Below are 22,667 nucleotides of genomic sequence, written 5' to 3'. Positions count from 1 at the left end.
CATGCCCCCTTTTCACTGCAATAAAGGCTACCTCCAATTTTCTTTTCATTTTTTATAAGAAGAATGAAAATTGCATGATATATGTGAAAAACAAAGAATTTCATCATGTATTTTTTTTTAATTTGTAAATTTCTTTGTTTATTGAATAGTTTTAGTATGTAATTGTGTATAAAAACACGAAAAATGGTCCATATCTTGACAGTGCCCCCATTTCACTACAATAAAGGCAAGATAACAAAATTTCATTCTAATTTTTCTAAGCATAAAACATACAAGTATATTTCTAAGAATTAAAAATTTTTATCATTCCGTTTTCGTAATTTTCAACTAGATCGGGCCTCGTTAAGTTTGGTGATGTTGGCCTCCCTAAGGAGTAAGTTTTATATTGTTTTACTTGAATTTATATCTAACTTGATCATCTGTATCTAACAGTATTATGCAATACATTTTATCATGTTTAAATTCTGCAACTACAATGTTTTGCAAAACCGCGCATTTCCAGCATGCGATAGGCATAGGCCAGTTCAGCTCACATGTTAAAGTTACGCATTTAATTTTGTATGATTGCTTATGATTTTTACATTTTGTCAAATTCTTATTATGCTTTTGTAATTTGTAGTTTTTCACCCTCTCACAAGGTGTGTCCAATAAACAGTACAGTCAGTGATCTTTGTCAACTTTTTAAGAAAATAACAGAATATGAAGAAGGAAGACTATATATAGGATCGATCTACTTCATAACTGGTGAGTGACAAAAAATGGAGGCAATCAGTGAGTCAGAAATCTGTCTGTAAATGTTACTGTCTATAGATAGTTTTCGATGGACCTAAATTTAGCAAGAGTTACTTCCCGTTGGCCGCCATACTGGAGGTCCAAATGCTCATATTTCTTCATTGTTCAACCAATTTTAAATTTTTTTATTTGCGATTTTGAATTAGGAATCATTATTTTTCTGAAGTATATAAATTTTTGAAAGCCTCCTTTATTTAAAAAAAATTATTTTATAAAGATTTTCCACCAAATATTTCTGCTATATTTTCTTAAACTTGGTAAGACAAAGAGGAAAATTCACCGAGTCGACCTCCAATATGGCGGCCAACGGGAGATAACTTTTGCTAAATTTAGGCCCATCGAAAACTATCCATTTGTAAAATAACAACTAATCAAAGCAAATTATGATAAATAATTTCTCTATTTTTAATGCAATTTTTGTCTAACTTTGCTTTGAGTTTGGATCCAACCATATAACATACATTGATTATAGACTGAGACTCAAAACATTCATAGGCCTGATTTATCTACAAAATGGCGGTTGAAGAAAATAGGCTTAAATTCCAATAAGAATGTTTTAATTTGGAAGTGTCTCTGATGCAAAATTAAATGAAACTAAAATGCAAGAAAATACAAAAAAGTCTTATGTTTTACAATCATGGGTACTTTCAGAAAATCTTTCTTTTTGAAGGAAAAAGAGAAGCAGTTCACAAATGTTGATGAGCAGAAGACAAGAAACTCGGCTGCACAAAAATCTGAGCTCTTGAAAAGGAAAGAAAAAAAGAAATGAAAATATGAATGATATTCAATCAAAGGATCCAAATGATGAAATTCTGGATATTCCACATGGAGAGACGATAAGGATTTTTGAATTGACCATCTCTGCTCAAACTGCTTGAAAGCACTGAAAACTGTTACCCTGGTGCTAAACAAACTTTTCTCCTAGACTGGAATTAAAAACTGTTCAATTTCTGGCATTAAAACACAATTTGAAACATGCTGAGGAAGGATCCCCCTCTCCTTTTGACCAAGTAAGGTTAAACATTCTGCAAAGAGTTGCATTTGAAATTTTGAATTGAAATTTTTTATACTTTTACCAGGAATGAACTACATTACTCATTTACTATGGTTTAATGTGTCAGAATTGTCTATTATAAGTTTTTTAACAAAGATTTTGTTGCCATGGTTGGAAAACAAACAACATTTCTGTGAAATCTTTCAAGATGCTGTATTATAAATCATCTACTGTTACTTTTTTAGCATGACTTCATGCATTTTCATGAATAAACATGAATAATAATATTGCATTTTTTGTTTACAAATAAGCAAGAATATTCATGAATGCTAATGGTTCATGAATTTTATTCATTCATGAACATTCCTGAAAAAATTCATCAAATTATTCATGAATAGTTCATGAAGATGCAATGAACTTATTATTGGACATTCTTGAAATGATGAATCTTCATGAATATGACTCTTCATGAATTATTCATGAAAAAAAATATTCATGAATATTCATCAATTTTCTTTCATGAATAAAAATTCATGATTTGAAAATGTCCAATAATAAGTTCATAGGATCTTCATGAACATTTCATGAATAAAATTCATGAAAAATTCAAGGAAATTCATGAATTATTCATGATCGTCTCGCAGGGGAGGTTGCGCCACGTGGTAACTCCATTCCATAATTGCTTACGAAAACGATGACAAATAAAATTTCAGAGTCAGCAAACTCTGCTGTGTACCTTCATAGTTTTGAGTTATAGCGCTAGTCCACGAACTTCTTTATAACCCCTCGGATATATAAATATTGGAAAAAAAATTTAGAGACCCTTCCTCTTCGAAAAAATTTTAATTACTAGTAACAATATCCAATTATAATTGTTATTTAAACAGCATCATCTGGCCCATAAGCTCATGAAATGATACATTGTTCACTCACTTTTAAGTTATGTTTCTACAGGATATAATTTTTAGTCCAAAATGATTGATTGTAGTGGAGATTTTCCTTTAAATATATTAAGTCTATTAAAGAATTTCTTGAATCTTGAAAAGATTGAGGGGCAATATGAACACCATCTATCCTTCTGTGTTCAATAAACCAGAAGTGAAAGAAAGAATTAGTTAGATTACACGATCAATACGTACTGGTTCCTACCGACAAAGCAGGTAACAACATTGTCTTCGTTTGTAAGGCTCATTATATGAATTGAATTCTAGATTAACTTGGATTTAATTCTACAAGCGGTAATCCTACTTATATTTACATCCACTGAATATTTTCTCCTTTAATTCTTAAGAAAATTCATTGCGTAAATCACTGCACGAACTACAGTAGGCATGTCGCCTATACAGATTTCTTGATCAGTGGCTGTTCCATCAATGAAACGTATAAAGGCGTTCGCATCATTAATACAATAATTAATCTTTTAAATCCTACTTTAATTGATTATTTAAACAGATATAAATGTAAACAATAAAATGCCTTTCTTTGTTTGTTATTACTGGAATTAACGGTAGCAGCTATTGCAGAAAAAAATTACATAACTCGCTTACGCGGGTTATGTGTTTTTTTTCTGCGACAGCTGCTTCCGTTAATTTCAGTAATAACAAAGAAAGACATTTTATTGTTTAAACACTCATACTTCCCTTTCTAAGGAAGAAATTCTTCAAAATCACCTGTCAGTTTTGAATACTTTTAATATTCCACAGAGCCAAAATGAATTTGAACTACCTTATATATATTGGATTCCGAAACTTCATGAGAATCCTTACAAACAAAGATACATTGCAGGTTCCAGTAAATGTTCAACCAAGCCTCTTTCTTTACTCCTCACTAAGATATTGACAGTAGTGAAGGAAAAACTTCAAGAGTACTGTGGAACTATATATTCAAGAAGTGGTGTGAATCAGATGTGGATACTAAAAAATTCTGAAGAACTTTTGGGCAATTTGAAATCACAAGACTTTACAAAAATCAACAGCTTAAAAACTTACGACTTTTCAACTTTATACACAACAATTCCCCACAACAAATTAAAATCTAGGCTTTTTGATATCATTGACAGCTGCTTCTTCAAGAAAATGGAACTCGTAAATTTACTTACCTTGTCATTGGTCATTTGCAAAATTATTTTGTTAAAATAAATTCTGATTGCACACATAAGTACTCTGAAGTTGACACCAAGAAGATGCTTGAGTTTCTGATTGACAATATCCATGTGGTTTTTGGAGACCAGGTATTCCAACAGTCTTTGGAATTCCCATGGGTACTAATTGCGCTCCGTTATCAGCAGACTTATTTTTATATTCATATGAAGCAGAATTTATGCAAAATCTTACGCGTTAAAAAAAAAAGAAAACACTTGCTGTGGCCTTCAACTCGACATTTAGATATATCGACGACGTATTGTCAATTAATAATGATAATTTCCATTCCTAAGTCGATACGATATATCCTGGTGAGCTTAAGATAAAAGATTCCAACAAAGAGTCCGACACTTCTGTTTCATACTTGGAAATTTTACTTGAAAAAGACATGAATGGTAATCTAACAACCAAGCTATATGATAAACGTGATGACTTTAACTTTTCTATCGTCAACTTCCCTTACTTATGCAGCAATATACCTTCATCACCTGCATACGGAGTATATATATCTCAGTTGATATGGTACGTAAGAGCATGCTCTACGTATGAACAATTTCTAAAACGAGGTAAATTATCGACAAGCAAGTTGATGAAACAAGAATATCAGCAGTCTCGTTTAAATTCATCATTTCGTAAGTTCTATGGTCGATACAATGACCTTGTCAGCAAATACAATTTAAAACTGAGTCAAATGCTGACTGACGTTTTTCATACCAATTGTTAGTCCATTATTTATACAATGAATTGACGACGGATTTTTTTGCCGTTATTTTCTTAATATCATGACAAGGAGCACACGGCGGGTGTGACCGGTCGGCAGGGGATGCTCACTCCTCCATGGCACCTGATCCCACCTCTGATGTTCCGGGGGTCCGTGTTTGCTCTGCTCTTATTTTGTATTGTTTTATGGACTTTGAGATCGAATACTGTTCGTTATCTCCATATCCTTCCTTGAATTTAACAATTGAAAAACATGTACAAGAAAGTTAAATTCACTTTATTAATTGGTAAGATTTCAAAATAAAAAAAATATAATTCTGATGACTAATGTATCCTATTGTCGCATCATTTCTCCAGATATTTTTTTTTTAAATAAGTTCCTGAGAGTTCCCGACTGTGTTCATGTACTTATCCATGCCAAGAAATCTCGTCCGGTTTACGCAGCGATGAAGTCAATAAAAGTGTAATTGATGCAAATCACCCGTATTCCCAAAACGCTGGCAAGACAATTTACGGCAGCAGATTTCAGGGGGGGGGGGGGGTTAGATCCTAGGTTTTCAGCTTTCTTAGTTAAAGAAAAATAAACTTGATACATTCCACCATTTATTTCTATCAGTGACATTTTTACATTAAAATATTTACATAGCCATCAGGTTACATCTAGGTATCACACCGGTAATTGTTTTCACTATAAATTTCCATATAGAATAAAAAATCGTAAAAAAAAAAAAGGTATTTGTTTACTTGAAAAAATATTTAGCAGGAGGTGTTAAACATTATTTGTCACAATAGCTGACACACCCTCACACACAAACGGTACCTACACGGCATTTTCTGACTTTTTCCATCTGCAAACAGGGCTACCCTCAAATCCTCATGTTTATAAACATTCCGAGTGCATCGCAGGAAACAGAAGTAGCCTCCTATGCCCGGAAAAAATATTTCCTGTCAAATTCCTTTATTTGTTCAAAAAGTACATAGAATTTACTAGGCACAGGTACCAAAGTTGTAAAAATGGCTTGGAAGAAAATAGAAAAACGTCTCAAAAGAAAGGAAAATTTGACAAGTTGATTTTGATTGGTCAATTACCGGTGTGATACCTGTACCCATTTAGTACTCCTGTTTAACCAGGAAATGATGTCTATTTCCGGAAATTTGGTACCCTTTTCCCCATAATTCGACGAGCGGTACTTCCACAACTGCCAAGTTCATCGAACTCGACGTTATTTTATACTAAGGAAAAAAACATTTATATGGAAATACGTAAAAAATTGAAAGACAGCTTATTTCTACTGAAGAATTAGTTTACTATAATTACTAGTTTTTAACTTTCCTTTTCTTTAATTTTTTACTTCTTTTTTTTTTTTTTTTTTTTTTACAGTATCTGATTTAGATGACCCCGCCCCCCCCCCCAAAAAAAAAGGTTTCTAAATAATTAGTTTTGCACGTATGTTTTAAACCCAGTAAAACTTAAGATCCCTCCCTCAAAACTTCTAACATTAATTGCCTCGCATATATGCCGGGAAAGGAATCACAGATTAACGCTAATTCGGCTTTTATTGGGTTCGTTCTCCTGATAGAATGCGTAGGTTTTCTTGGCATGGTGAAAGATCTTAAACCCCCCTTTTCTGTTTGATTGAATTCCATTGCTAATGCATCAAATTCTTTTGATATAATATATTTAGACATAAAATGACTTACACCGGTAATAAATTTGATTTAATGGACCGGGCGAAATGAATGAAACCTGCAGAACACCATAATATGCAGATAAAAGCAACACTCTCAAATATTTTCTGTGCCAAAATAATTAAATGTGAATATTTTTAAAAAATTCTTAAACGAGCTAAATTCAAATCACGACAAGGCCAAAAATCTTTTACATGTATCTCAACATAACTTTTCTGACTGATTTTTCTGACGGTGAAAGATCTTAACCACCCTTTTCTGTTTGTTTGAATTCCATTGCTAATAAATCAAATTCTTTTGATATATATATATATATATATATATATATATATATATATATATATATATAGAGAGAGAGAGAGAGAGAGAGAGAGAGAGAGAGAGAGAGAGAGAGAGAGAGAGAGAGAGAGAGAGAGAGAGAGAGAGAGAGAGAGAGAGAGAGAGACATTAAATGATCTACACCGGTAATAAATTTCATTTAATGGACCGGGCAAAATGAATAAAACCTGCAGAACACCATAATATACAGATAAAAGTAACATTCTCAAATATTTTCTATGCCAAAATAAATAAATTGGAATATTAAAAAAAAAAAAACACCTTAAACGTGCAAAATTCAAATCACGACAAGGCCTAAAAAATCCTTTAAAATAATACAGTGAAAAAAAATCAGTGAATTTGCATTTAGATTTAGCAAAATTGATTTGTCTGTTTTTTTTGTTGTTTGTTTGTTTTGTTTTTTGTTTTTTTTTTTTTTTTTTTTTTTTTTGAGAGAGGATCTCAAGCAAAAATGAAGAAATTATTATTTCGGTCTTCTTTAGAATATTTCTTTTAAACTCCCCATTATCTTATTAATGCAGACGAAATTCTACTGAGTTTATGATAAAGACATGGACATATAATCCTACACTTGGTTCAAAATAATATTTCTCTATAATTGATGACTTGATGCTATTGGTAAAAATTGAGGGCTAGCCAAGATAAGCATCGTAGCAGGCAGTTTGATATATACCTTAAGTGATAAAAGAAATGGTTGCTTTGCATACTTGAAATAAAAATACAAACTATTACAAAATTGTAAGTTACATGTATAAACACATAGATCGTCTCGTATCCTATTTTCGACCGTATTGTATTTTCGACCTATTTTTCCCAATCTGCTTCCCGTGCAGATACCGCATGGTAGAACATTATTTTCGGTTGCTACATTTAGAAAAATACCTTTGAAGCACAAATGTAGTGAAAATACCCAAAATAATTAATTCAACGGAATTCCCGCGACGGTTTTAGTCCGTTGTCAGAAATTCTAGTCTTTTTACTAATGCACATTTTATCTGTTGATTAATCAAAGCCGTAATCGGTTAATTACAAAGATTTTTTTATGACATTTTTTCCGAAAGAAAATTAAGATCTCTGTCAAAGAGACGCATGAATATTGAAATGAATGGGCGGATCAAACGAATTTTTTTCTTTCTTAAAAATGGGCACTTTCTTACAAATTTTTACTGAAAAATGCAACGTAATTTCATTGATTTTTTGTAGAAATGCACAGCTACTGACAGATGGGTTCAACCAACGAATAAATGTATTTGCAATCAAAGTATGCAACTTTTTCAATGTTTTTTTGAAAGACAGACAATCATATTTTTATTGTTTGGAATATCCAATGGATATTTATAGCCAATACTGATTTGGCATTGATACGATATTTAGGTCGAAAACACAAGACGCTAATATTTTTTTAAGGAAAACTGCACCCTCTCCATATTATGGCATATAAATAAAATAAACACAAAACTGCTATTTGGGTTATATCATTTTATTTATAGACACATATGCTAACATTTTAAGCCAATATTTTCTCAGATTCTATAAAGTTTGCAATAAATTAATAAATAACGTCTTATTATAATAAGTCTAAAATACAGGGGCGTAGCAACAGCAACCCCCCCACTTTTTTCCCCAGCCTTACTTATACTATACGAAATGTTAATTGAAAGGCTGGTTGCCCCCCCCCCCCCACTTTTAGTGATGTACCGAAAATGTAGTATTAGAATTGGTACTGAAAGTAGTTGTCACTGAGAAAAAGTTTACCTCTACCCCCCCCCCCCCCACCCCCACGAAATAGGATTTTCGACTTTGGGCAACTTTTCCTTTTTTTTTTCTTTTTTTTTTTTTTTTGCTTGTCAACTTTTTCAGGTAAGTAAAAAAATGTTTTCTCTGGCTGCCCCCCCCACTTTCAAAAACGATGCTACGCCACTGGAAAATACAATACGCCAGGATACAATATGTACATGTACTACAACTTCTAAATAAGAACTACATATGTACATGTCAATTCTTGCAGACATTTAATATTACAAAAATAAATATGTCAAGTGTAATAGCAAATTGGCTAATAAAACTTGAATGAAAAAAAAATTGACTAGTCATTGATTAATAATTTAAGGGGTCAACTGAGGTTTCTACTGTGCAATACTTTACCCTTCAGAGTAGAATACAATTTTTAGTTATTAGTAATAAAAAAACATTTTTGCTGAATGTTTGTCTGTAAAACATGTTTCTTCAGTGAAACAACAAAAGCATTGTCATAGATTTGTAAAATGATAATTAATATACATTATATATAAATACACTGTACGTATATTATAATATACATGTATAATACTAAATAACACCTGTAAAGAGGCATTAATTTTGTGTTAGAATACCTAGGGCACGGATGCACTTAAAATGCTTTCCAAATCACTTGGTTTCTATAGGCAAAAATTTGAGTTTTTTTAATTAAATTTATTTATTTATATTCCACATAAATTTTTAAAAATGTGAAAATCCATAAAAATATCAATATATAAATACTATCCTCATTAAAATATATTACGCACTGAAAACTGACTTGAAGGCAGGCAGAGAAAAAAAAATGCTATCATCCACTGTTCTAAAGAATATTATGCACTAAAATCTTCACTTACATCACCATCTTACTAGCAAAACATATAGAAGTAAAATCTTGAATTACAATCTTATACAATCTTATTAAGCAGTTACATTCTAACAAAATGTGAGCAATCAAGACACAATTATGAGTTTTCATTTACACATGAAATACTCAATTCATATATACAATATAGTACATTACACGAAAGACAAGAATACCATTATGTCTCTCACTATACAGAAAAGCTCTTAAGATGAATGACTAGGCTTCACACTTTTCTTCATTTTAATATTTTCCGTAAACACCTAATTTCATCTTATATAGTTGACATGCATGCATACTATATGACTAGCTGTTGACAAAATCTACAGAAACTATTCCACTTGGGTCAAAACCCTTGAAATATTATTATAGTGACCTGTTCCACATTATTGTGACCATTTAGCTTGGTAAGGAGATGTTTTAAGTAAAAAGTTTATATGTTAAAACTCGGCTGAAAAAGATGCCTGAAAATGTCACAAAAATCTTCCTCGTGTGAAAAAGGAAATTCACATACATCTGAAACCATATTTTACAATCAACAGTTTTAATCATAGTTTTTTTTTCATATCCTTTAAATATCCTCCTTTCCTTTGAGCATTTCTTCCCTTTCATCTAAAAATAAAACAACAAACAGATATTTTTTTTAAAAATCCTGAATTTGATGAAAACATTCATCAAATAACGAGACAAAAATTAACTTGGAAATTGAATTCCATAATTTGGTTTCCTATTTATGAGCAAAAGACGATTGGGAGGATTTACATGTATTATTAAGTAGTACTTCAAAATTTCAGCAATTTTAAATGTATGTTCATATGAGTTCCAAGGGACAACATCAACATGTATGCAAGTTTGGTCCTTTTTGGATCTATTAACTTGGAAAAGGATTTTCTTTTTTTAAAAAAATTTAAAATTATCAAGGAGTACCATCTATAAAACAAGTTTTTTCAGGGAGTTAAAGGGTAAAATACTTTTGATCTTTGGACCTCAAAATTAATGAGGTCTTCTCATTAGGCTATAAGTAGACAATACAGATACCCCCTACTTTCAGTGAAAACAGAGACGATAAGGTCAATCAAGGTTAATCACTGTACAAAATATACAAGCTATACACATGTACTGTGGAAGAGAGTTTGCAAAAAATAAAAATAGGAACTACTCATATTTCCCAGGACAGTGGGAAATACTGGTAATTCCTGGGAATTACTCAGGAAATACTGGGAAATAAGTAATAGCTACATATTTATACTTTTAATCATATTTGCTTGGGTCAAAACATGCATGCAGTACATCTTATCAACCAAGATATTAGTCTAGTCAATCCAGTAAAAATATTAACTAATTGCAACAGAATTTATTTCATCAAATTTAAATCATATTATATATGTGTTTGAATATATCAAAAGTTTAGAAAAATTTAGGAAGGGGAAATTGAAAAAAAAAAAATTATTATGATAATTTTGCTTTAAGATTTTATGTCACATTTCAGCTGCAGTACCTTCAAAGAGAGATAATAAATAATCTTCCTGTACGATGTAATAGCAGACAATTTTTTTCAGTTATTGTATTCTTGTAATGGAATAGGAAATAATCAGCCTAGCTGGTTAGTAGTGGTATCACATTTCATGAATCAAATATTTTGCTAGTACATGTACTTCTTTTTCAATAATCAACACAGTATATTCATATAGAAGTCATGAGTGTCCAGTGCATTCATAAAGAAGTCATGAGTGTCTTTTTTTCTGTATAAGTTACAAATGAAATTACATCCTAACATACCAGCACCCCCCCCCCCTTAAACACTATGACGCTGATAAAAACCCAAAGTCTCCAATTTGGAAGACCAAGTAATGTTTTGCATCAAAAAACAGAAATCAGTTTATTATTCAAAAGTTTAAACCCAATAGTGATCCCAACCAATCCTTAATGGGGAGAGGGTATGATTAGAACAAACTTAAATCTTCACTAACTAAAGAATCTTTCATAATTATTTCGACTACCTGTGGCTTTATTGCCCTATACATTTGAACTTACATTGTGGTCCCGCCCTATCCCCAGGGGTCATGACTTGAATAAAATTGAATCTACACTACCTGAGAATGCTTCCATATGAACAGGACTAATCATGGCTTTACTATTTTTGAAAAGAAGATTTTTTTTTTCTATGTTTCTATGAAAAACTTGGATTCCATGTTGTGGCCCCGCCCTACCCCTAGGGGTCATGATTTGAACAAAATTAAATGTCCACTACCAGAGGAATGTTTCCATATAATCATTCAAGCCTCTGCTATTCTTGAGAAGAAGATTTTTAAAAGTTGAATCTACATTCCTACCCCCGGGGGTCATGATTTGAACAAACTTGATTCTACACTACCTGAGGATGCTTCCATACAAATATGATCAATTATGGCTTTGTTATTCTTGAGAAGATTTTAAAAGAATTTTCCTACATAATTTTATTTAAAACTTTGGTCGGCCATTGTGGCCCCGCCATACCCCCGGGGGTCATGATTTGAACAAACTTGAATCTACACTACCTGAAGATGCTTCGATATAAATATGATCAATTATGGTTTTGTTATTCTTGAGAAGAAAATTTTTAAAGAATTTTCCTATACATTTCTATGTAAGTGGTCCCGCCCTACCCCTGGGGGTCATGATTTGAACAACTTAAATCTACACTATCTGAGGATGTTTCCCCGTAAGTTTCATTTTTTCTGGCACAGTTGTTCTTCAGAAGAAGATTTTTAAAACATGCCACCAAATTTTCATTACTTCCCTTTGAACAAACTTGAATCCCCTTCACCCAAAGATACTTTGTGGCAATTTGGTTGAAATTAGCCCAGCGCTTCTTGAGAAGAAGTCAAAAATGTGAAAAGTTTACAGACAGACGGACAGCAAGACAGACAGCTAGACAGACGGACGGACGCCGGACGCATTACTATAATCGTATAAGCTCTTCTGGCCTCTGACCAGTAGAGCTAAAAATGAGGTCTCAAAGATTTATAAATAAAAAGTTGGTGTGGCATTCCACCTCAAGCTAACCTTTACAACGTTTATAGAACATTAGTACAGCCAAGGCACCAAAAATCACTAATAAAACTCCAAGTCCAACCGTTACAGCTACTATTATAACAACTGGAGATCCATCATCTTTGTTTTCATCTATTGAAAATAGAAAAACTACATTTATTAGAGTGTTCCAATGAACAGATGTTGCAAGCTTTATAGTTTTACTAAAGATTACAAGGAATATTTTAAGGATGGTCAACTATTTATTTGCTACTTGCATTGTATTTAAGGCATTTGCCTGCAAAGAAAAACAGAATGCCCATAGCCCACAATGCTCACTTGAGTCAATATGATTCTGCTGATTATAACCAGCAGATTTTTTTCTATTATATATTTCTATGTAAAATGTTTATCCCTTTTGTGACAATCAGCACTCTACAACAATCCTTTTACTTAATGTGATCAGTCATGATGTACATGTGTAGATTTAATTTTTTTTTTAGTTTGTGTGGGAAGTCTGTAAAACTTGAACCATTGTGGCCCACCCCATCTCAGGGTCATGATTTGAATACACAGTATTCTTTAAAAAGCGTTCTGCCAGCAGTCATTTTACAGTAGACTTCAAAGGAAAATGCACAAGATTGTGGCACATTGTTATAGCTTTAAACCAACTCTCATTCGCGTGCGAGAAAATTTTGCACGGTTCGCATGAGTCTTGTCTCTAATCCTTCGAGACTGAATTAACAGACATTAGTTCCAGCAAAATGATCTTTAAGGGTACATACCTTTAGCAGGTACTTTGAACATCTGCTCCTCACAGTCACCAGCTGCATTACAGCATTTATATCCGACAGTTACACCTTTTGTACAGTCTCTTATCATATGGTAACCATTCACTGTTTGGCCTGTTTCTTTATTCTAAATGCGAGTGAAGATATTCATAAAGCTGATATGTTCCCCATCTATTATGATAATTTTAAAACATGTTCTTAATAAATGTTTCAAACTAAGTCTTTGATGAAATGTAGCTCAACTGGTGAAATTAAACAAACATTTTTATTTTATTGGTAGATTAATTTTATCTTTTATGCTACTGTAACAGTGTACACGTGTTCAGTAACAATTACAGAAAAATTTGTTTTAATTATTTATTCATTTACTTATTTATTTATTGTTTATTCATTAGCATCTAACATTAGAATACAACAGAATAGTTTCAATGCAAGGAAAAGATTGGAGGCATTGAGAATAAATCGTTCATCTTGCGTTCACCGTTCACTTTGCGCTTGCGTTTGCGTTCTGCGTTCACGCACCATTCTCCGTTTACACATTGTTCACCAAGTTGCGCTCAGCATTAACGCTTCGTTCACTCACCGTTCGCTCTGCGTTCGTTCTCGTTTGTTCAGCGTTCGTTCATCGTTCAGGTGGGAAAGTAGAACATTTCAGGGACTGTATAGTAACCATGGAAACATTGTTTATTGAAATCAAAAACAAAAACTCATGTATCTTAGTGTTGTCCACATGTGTAACAATAAGGGATGTCAAATTGGTCAATTTTTGATAATTGGTTACTCGGACATTTTTTCTGATCGAGTACCCCTGTACTCAGTAAAAGTGTACATACAAGTGTGCTAATTTTCTTGAGCCCTGTTAAGCTCTGTTAATTTTTCACATTCATAATTGTTTATAAACATCGAGTCCAATGGGAATTATTTTTGTACTAAATTTATTTATCACATAAACACAAAGTTAACGTCATCAAAATTGATACATCAAAAATTAGATATGGTTTTCAGATCTTGTTTAGGATCTACATGTATTTGATCAACCCAAAAGGAGTACAATCTGTTATGCAGGTTTGTGGTGGTTACACTTACGAAAGAGAAGAAACAGACGTTAGGATCGCTAGTCTAACATTTTTTCGATCATGGAGGTATATTGTTTTTGTCCTGTCTGTCTTGTTTTCGTTATTTCATATGTTAGTTTTTCCTCCAGTACACATTAAACTTACTGTATGTAAACTAGCTGATTTTCAATTTTTAAATCTTTTTCCTCCAGTACACATTAAACTTACTGTATGTAAACTAGCTGACTTTCAATTTTTTTATCTTTTTCCTCCAGTACACATTAAACTTACTGAATGTAAACTAGCTGACTTTCAATTTTTTTTTTATCTTTTTCCTCTAGTACACATTAAACTTACTGTATGTAAAATAGTTGACTTTCAAATTTTTTTTATCTTTAGTTATCTTGAAATATTTTGGAATTCTTCGCTTTTAAAGTGGGAAGCGGCATTTCTATGCATGTCCGATTTAACTGATGTATACTGATCAAATAATTTAAAAAGTATTTGGAGATAATAGACCATACTTAAACGATATTCACTGCAAGCAAATTAATCACTGAAGCCATCTTAAAATTAAGGACCACAATAAGCTTAAACAGCTGTATACCAGGTACTTCTCACTAATTACTGTGTATACCGGTACACAGCCACAGGCGATAACGGGCATTTTACAGGTGTGGATGATGACACACTAATTAGTGTATGCATATTTTCATTATTTTTATGCCCCCAGATTCATAGATCAGGGGCGTATATTGTTTTTGTCCACTCCGTCTGTTTGTCTGTCTGTTGTCAACTTTAACCTTTGCCATAATTTTTAAACAGTGAGAGATAGAGACTTCATATTTAGTATAAATACTCCACTAATTAAGATATTTCAAATGACACCAAGGTCAATCTCAAATATTGTTGTAATGCAGCTTAAACCGTGTTATGTAACTATCTAATAAGGGTCTGTCATCTTTATCATAAATAATAAGGAAACGGATTAGTATAAGTTTTTGAAACTTGTTTCCGAATCCTTTTTGATCTTTGTACTTCCTATCTGTATTTCTTGCTTGTCATGTTCAAATAAAATATGGTTTAAACTAAGGTCAATGACCTTGTGACCTTGACTGTGATCTACCGGGTATATGCTAAAAATAGCTTTTTCAAACTTTAGCCACTTTTGAACCATAGGAGATAGAGGCGTCATATTATGCATATGCATATTCAACTAATTAAGTTCTTTTAAATGACACCAAGGTCAATGACCTTGTGACCTTGATTGTGACCTATATGCTAAAAATAGCTTTTTAGAACTTTGTTGCCATCGGACACATAGTTTTTCAAAAACACATCATGTTTGATACTAGTAACAGAGTACCATTTTTAGTATTCGATACTCGGACGTTCGATCTTTGAATAAAGCTTGATACCTTTGTAAGCGTCCCATTTTCTCCGGTGAAACAAGTTGAAGTAACACATCCATCCTCTTCCATGGGTTTTGCAAAGCAAACATCTACAATTGTTAAAATCCTCAGATCAAAAGCACTCTGTGTGTGTCCAGAATTAGCTATGAAAATGATTCCAAATAAATTAAATTCCAAGTAAATTATTCCAAAATACTAATTACTCTCCAAACTTATCTTCGCTAGCCAAGGATTTCTGAGGTATTCTCCTCTCCTCATGAACCTTTGTCATACGGTGTTCATAGAAGTTGGGGTCTTTTTTTCGATCGGTAGACCAATCAGCAATTGTTTTTTTCTTTTAAATGACGATATTTGCTTTCGGGATACTTCTTGACTCATTAATCTCAGAGATGAAAAACGCAAGTAAACAACTATCCGTAAGATAACATGCGATTCTATGAATATAGATGGTGTCATCCAATATTTTCTAAATATGTGATTAAGAATCTATATTGAAGCTTCTGATTTTTTTTATAACTCAATTATTGCTTCTTAAATATTCTTGAAAAAAAAAACCTTAGACTTAATTTTTTTAAACACGCGTCCTTATTTCTGTTGATGACGCAATCTATGCGTACCCTGATTCGAGATCACGTGATGAAAACAATCCCGTCTTTTGACTTCACAGTATGCCAAATGTTCGTATCAGAAACCCTTGGCTAGCGAAGATGCTCCAAACTTTGCTTGCAAGGGAGGGGGTATTATAATGACACCAACATATTCCCTTGGTCTCATCAATATTTCCTTATCATTCTTGAATGAGGATGTGACTCTTCAGCTGGAAAGAAACTTGGATGTTTTGTGTCTAATTTGAGAAGTTTTTGGACAACACAACAGATGATGACTAAATTGACTAAATACAGATACATTTCAGTAGTTCTTCAATATATTTTCTTTTTAAAAAAACAAATTATTTGTACCTTTTACTGACAATTGTAGGAGATACTCAGATGTATCTTGTGTGACGTTGACGTAATTAATCACCAGAACATATTTAGAAATGTCACTTTTCTGCACATTCAGTAAAACTAAATTTCTTGGCTGCGATGCATTATTATGATTGTGGATGAGACGATTTTGGGCATCTCTGAAGATTTCAAACTTGTTTTCAGCCACAGTGTATCTGGCGAAGCTGGGATCCCCTAATACATCCTGTTTGTACCAAATATAGCTATCCACAGTACGGTCCTTCTTCTCGGGTAGATCAAAGGACAAAGTAACATTGTCACTTATGCAGCCAACGATGGTTTTTTGTATATCGGTATGTTGACTAACTACTGCAAAGAAAAATTAAAACAGATATTCTTAATGCTTTGAATTGATATACATGTATACATATATATCCAGAGGTCCATGGCCACAACACTCACCTGAGTCACTTTGCATCAGCAGATTTTTTAAAACCAGCGGCCATGACATTCACAATTTTGAAAGTTGCACCATTGCTCATTTTAACTATAAACTTATTATCATGCTTAGTTTGGTTACTTAATACCAACAAGAGGCCCAGGCGCCACATCGCTCACCTGAGCAAATCGGCTGGGAAAAAAGCAAAAATCAGAACAGAACTGACAAGAATCCCATGCGCAACATCGCTCACCTGAGCACTGTGGCTAGAAAAAAAGTAGAAATTGGTTTATTATTGAAAAGTTTAAATCCAATAGTATTCCCATAACCAATCATGGCTTTGCTATTCTTGAGAAGATGATTTCTAAAGAATTTTCCTATATATGTCTAAGTAAAAATTTGATCAGCCATTGTGGCCCTGTCCTACCCCGGGGGTCATGATTTGAACAAACTTGAATCTACACTACCTAAGGATGCTTCATTATAAATATGATCAATTATGGCTTTGTTTTTCTTAAGAATAAGATTTTTAAGGAATTTTCCTTTATATTTCTATGTAAAACTTTGGTTGGCCATTGTGGTCCCGCCCTACCCCGGGTGTCATGATTTGAACAAACGTGAATCTACACTACCTGAGAATGTTTACATATAAATATGATCAATTATGGTTTTGCTATTCTTGAGGAGAAGATTTTTAAAGAATTTTCTTATATATTTCTATGTAAACCTTTGGTCGGCCATTGTCACCCCGCCCTACCCCCGGGGGTCATGATTTGAACAAACTTGAATCTACACTACCTTAAGATGCTTCCATATAAATATGATCAATTATGGTTTTGCTATTCTTGAGGAGAAGATTTTTAAAGAATTTTCTTATATATCTCTATGTACAAATTTGGTCGGACATTGTGGCCCCACCCTACCCCCGGTGGTCATGATTTGAATCTACACTACCTGAGGATGTTTCCCTATGAGTTTAATCTTTTCTGGCACAGTGTTCTTGAGAAGAAGATTTTTAAAACATGCCTCTATTTTTTCATTAATTCCCAATTATCTCCCATTGAATGAGGGCGTGGCCCTCCATTTGAAGAAAACTTGAATCCCCTTCACCCGAGGATGCTTTGTGGCAAGTTTGGATGAAATTGACCTAGTGGTGTTTGAGAAGAAGTCGAAAATGTGTGTAAAGTTGACAGACAGACAGACAGCTAGACAGACAGACAGACGGACGCCTGACCAAATGAAAAGCTCACTTGAGCCTTCGGCTCAGGTGAGCTAAAAGGTTAACAAAGGGGAGACGGGGGGCTTGAATTTTAATACTATACTGGACAAAATGAGATAAGGATCATCAAATTAAATATGTTTTACAAATACTGTGTGATAGAAAACAGAATGCAGTTTTAACATGACTATCATATTTTATATTTAAACAGTGAAAAATTAAACAATGGATGTGAAATTGTTTGAACATACGCTATGAATTGTTCATTAGGGTCACTTTAGAATTCAGCATGTTGGGGTAGACCTGAAAATAAGATTTTTTTTTCAGAAGAGTCAAATTAAGTCACTAAAATGATTGCCAGTATTTTGTATGACGTCCCCGCAGACCCATGCTGCTCATCAGCCGTCCAAGGCTAGCCTGAGGGATCTGTTGCCATTCCACCGGCAATGCTGTCTGAAGCTCCCGTCGATTTTGGGGAAGTGTAAGACGAACTGAAATGTGTTGCTAAAAAACGTTCCAGGCATGTTCAATTAACTTCAGGTCTAGAAAACGAATTGGCGGGTCCATATGCTAAGTTGTTACACTTTCCAGGTACTTGTTTACGTTTGTTTACGATTCGGGCTCTATGAGGTCGAGCATTATCGTCCATTAAGATGAAATCCTCCCCCAGAGTACATGCAATACGTCTAACAATAGGATGGAGAATATCTTTTCGGTATTTTAAACCTGTCATGTTGCCTTCAATAATGTGCAGATCAGTTTTGCAGTCAATACTTATGCCTTCCCAAATCATCACCAAACCTCCATTTACTCTGTATTGCTCAGAAATGACACAATTAGCATATCTTTCCCAAATTGAAATGCAAACAAGTTTTCTGTCATCAAGAAAGTCAAAACATATTTTCGACTCGTCTGAGAAGAGATCAGAACACCAATGACGTTATTGCCAAATTTTTGAGTTTTGTTGCCCACTCTAGTGAGTCGATTTCTGCGGCACTCTAATTTTAATACAGCAAGTCGGCAAGCCTTGAGATTTTGCTTCTTGAAGTCTGTTTCAAACTGTTTGAGTAGAAATTTGTCCGTTGCTCTCTGATGCCCAGTGTTGAGCTTAAGAGCACTTTGGAAGCGGTGCGTCTCAGCAAAATTGGCCAAATAACGATCCTCATGGACTGCCGTACACCTTGGACGTCCAGATTTTAGCCTTTTTTGACAATTTTCTGTCTGTAAATATCGGTTCCATAACCGTTAATACCGCTTTGGAAAAGAAAAGTCTTTCTGCAACGTGACGTTGCGTTTTGCCAGCTTCCAGCATCCCAAGCTGCTGCCATGGATTGTTCGTCCATACTCATATGCCTCCTCATAGCGTCTTATCACCAGTTCTGGCCAGATATTCTGAAATTTTCTTATGTTCACGAAAGAAAACCCTCTTGAATACTTCTATGCTTTTCATTGTTCTACTTACTTTTTTAACGCCACGTACTTTCTTGACCAATATGTCCCAAAACTCATTAAACATGTGTGACTTAAATCGAATCGTGTTAATGACACGTTTTTTAAACTTCTTAAGCCTTGTTGTCACAGAAATTCATGGGTATGAAATATTATTCATGTGTAAAAATATTACCCCTACCTTATTTTGCCCAGTATACTTGAGAGGTGCCTTCATATTAATATAGCATATGACTTTGCTGTTCTTGATAAAAAGATTTTTTAACAAGAGGCCCATGGGACACATCGCTCACCTGAGCAAAATGGCTAGGAAAAAAAAGAAATCAGTTTATTATTAAAAAGTTTAAACCCAATAGTGGTCCCCAACTGTCCTTAACACCCTTATCCTCTGGGGTCATGATTTGAACAAAGTAGAATCTCCACTACCTGAAGATGGTCTCATAAAAATATGATTATTCATGCCTTTCCTATTCCAAAGAAGTTTTTAAAGAATTTTCCTATATATTACTATGTAAAACTTTGATCGGCCATTGTGGAACCGCCCTACCCCTAGGAGTTATGATTTGAACAAATCTGAATCTACACTACCTGAAGATGCTTCCATATAAATATGATCATTCATGCCTTTGGTAATTCTTTGTTAATTCTTGAGAAGAAGATTTTTAACAAATTTTCCTATATATTTCTATGTAAAACTTTGATCGGCCATCTTGGCCCCGCCCTACAGCAGGGGGTCATGATTTGAACAAACCTGAATCTACACCGGAGGATGGTTCCCTATAAATTTCCATTTTTCTGGCACAGTTGTTCTTGTGAAGAAGATTTTTAAAGAATTTTCCTATATATTTCTATGTAAAACTTTGATCGCCATTGTGGCCCCATCCTATCCCTGGGGGTTATGATTTGAACAAACTTGAATTTAAATTACATGAGGATGCTTCCCTATATGTTTCAACTTTCCTGGCCCAGTGGTTCTTGAGAAGAAGATTTTAAAAGAATTTTCCTTTATATATCTATGTAAAACTTTGTTCGGGCATTGTGGCCCCGCCCTACCCCCGGGGGTCATGATTTGACCAGATTTTAATCTACAGTACCTGAGGATACTTCCCTATAAGTTTCATCTTTACTGGCACCATGGTTAATGAGAAGAAGATTTTTAAAACATACCATCAAATATTCACTAAATTATATGAATAAGGGCGTGGCCCTACATTTGAACAAACTTAAACAAACTTAAATCCCCTTCAGCTAAGGATACTTTGTGCCAAGTTTGGTTGAAATTGGCCCAGTGGTTCTTGAGTAGAAGTCGAAAATGTGAAAAGTTAACGACAACAACGACAACGACGACAGACAACGGACAATTTTTGATCAGAAAAGCTCACTTGAGCCTTCGGCTCAGGTGAGCTAATAAGCAGTCTAAAGGAACAAAAAATGCATATCAACTATAATCATCAATATTATCATTAGTAATATTCAGCAATAATCAGTAGTGCACCATTTGGGGTCTCCAGGTAAATAACATTATAGTACTACTAAGACCACTCCCCCTTCTCAGGTAACCGTACGGTAAAAAAATTGGGTCTTTAAACACCCAATTTTATGTTAACGCCCCCAAAATCTACCTGATTCAAGATCAATAATTTACCGCCTGTCAATCATAAAAAAAACAATGGCTTCTGATTTGATTGACAGGTCAGCTACCTGTGCTTCTAGATGATCTGAGTTTGCATGTTTTAAAAACAATTACCTGGTCACGCGTCAAACGCTTTCATGTAACCGCATAGTATACACGCGGGTTAGAAAACTCCAATATGTTTGAATTTTATTTAAAAAAATAATTGAAAGTAGATTATTAAAACATTGACATTATATAAATGGTGCCTGTTTTGGAGGGTAACATTTGAAATTGACACCCCAAGGAAAACCATTGTCAACCGACGCGTCAGCGGAGGTTGACAATGGTTTTCCGAGGGGTGTCAATTTCAAATGTTACCCTCCAAAACAGGCACCATTTATTTTATTATACTGAATGTCTTATTTAAGGATGTCAGCAAAAAAAAAAAAAAAAAAAACGTCGATCGTCTTTACGTTCATGTATAGAAAGATTTCACACTCACCGGTTCACTATCTCCTTATTGTTTGTTTGATACTCGAATTAGAGTCATTTATCATATAAAGCTTCGTTATTTCTGGCTCGCAAGCATGTTTCCTACACTCGCAAGCATGTATCGTCTGTCGTTTGTTGTTTTCAAGTAAGCTTTATCGGACGCAAGCTTTTATTGACGTCAAGTTAATTCCGGTTCTTTCAAAACGCGCAACTGACGTTTTGAGAATTCTATGGTGAACCGTACGCGCATAATTTCCACGCATGTGGCATTACCGTTGTGTTACCCGTTGTCACGTGTGTTGCTAAGGCTCAGGGTAATCGAACGGATTGTTAACTGCGTCTAAACCAATCAGATTTTAGTATTTAACATAAAAGTATAATAATATAAAATATTTCTTTTCTATCTTCACTGCTGTTTGTTACTTGTAGGTGTTATATCGTCCACGTTATCTGTAGAAAAAAAGACCGCGTCCACAGAAACCGGCTCTATTTGCCGTAATTGGAAGTCCGACGATTTAAAATATTTTTTAAGAAATGGGATATAAGAAAAATATTCAGCACTAATAAACGGCATAGCATAGTTTTAAAAAGATGTTTTATTTTGTACTATGGCTACAATCCGCACGATGTTGTACAGTAATTGATGTCAGAATTAATGTTCGAATTTCCTCGCGTCTGTATATATACGTAATGAAAATGTGAAGATAATTAATAGTGATCGATTCTGAAAAGAAATCTTTCTAACAATAAAATTTTGTTAACTCACGAAGAATAAAAAATATGGAATATTTTGGAAACATTGTTGACCAGGGAAAAAAAAACATTCCGATCGCGGTAAATGCATGTTCACATGCACGACGGATAGATGGATCAATAATTTTTTTTTTCATTTCAATATTCAGACCTTTTAAACCAAGTGA

General features: G+C 33.7%; 1 protein-coding gene and 1 long non-coding RNA gene across 2 annotated transcripts; one reads left to right on the top strand and one right to left on the bottom strand.

The window, feature by feature from the left end:
- The first annotated feature begins 350 nt into the window (after positions 1-350).
- LOC134250863 (uncharacterized) lies at positions 351-2,073 on the top strand. Its single transcript, XR_009988619.1, has 3 exons — positions 351-373; positions 620-744; positions 1,463-2,073. It is a non-coding gene; the product is annotated as an uncharacterized LOC134250863 (long non-coding RNA).
- Positions 2,074-9,887: 7,814 nt separating this feature from the next.
- On the bottom strand, positions 9,888-18,924 carry LOC134250868 (uncharacterized). Its single transcript, XM_062733213.1, has 7 exons — positions 18,805-18,924; positions 18,578-18,695; positions 16,546-16,902; positions 15,593-15,675; positions 13,114-13,246; positions 12,362-12,481; positions 9,888-9,928 (listed from the first exon to the last, which is right to left on the bottom strand). Exons 1-7 carry the CDS (start codon positions 18,922-18,924, stop codon positions 9,888-9,890), a joined length of 972 nt encoding a protein of 323 aa, XP_062589197.1.
- Between the last annotated feature and the right edge of the window lie 3,743 nt (positions 18,925-22,667).

The sequence above is a fragment of the Saccostrea cucullata genome, unplaced genomic scaffold, assembly GCF_032062105.1.
Source record: "Saccostrea cucullata isolate Sc308-1 unplaced genomic scaffold, CSIRO_AGI_Scuc_v1 ctg15, whole genome shotgun sequence".
In the NCBI taxonomy this organism is placed as follows: Eukaryota; Metazoa; Mollusca; class Bivalvia; order Ostreida; family Ostreidae; genus Saccostrea; species Saccostrea cuccullata.
Note: the sequence above shows the minus strand (reverse complement) of the source record. Positions and strands in the feature narration are given on the sequence as shown.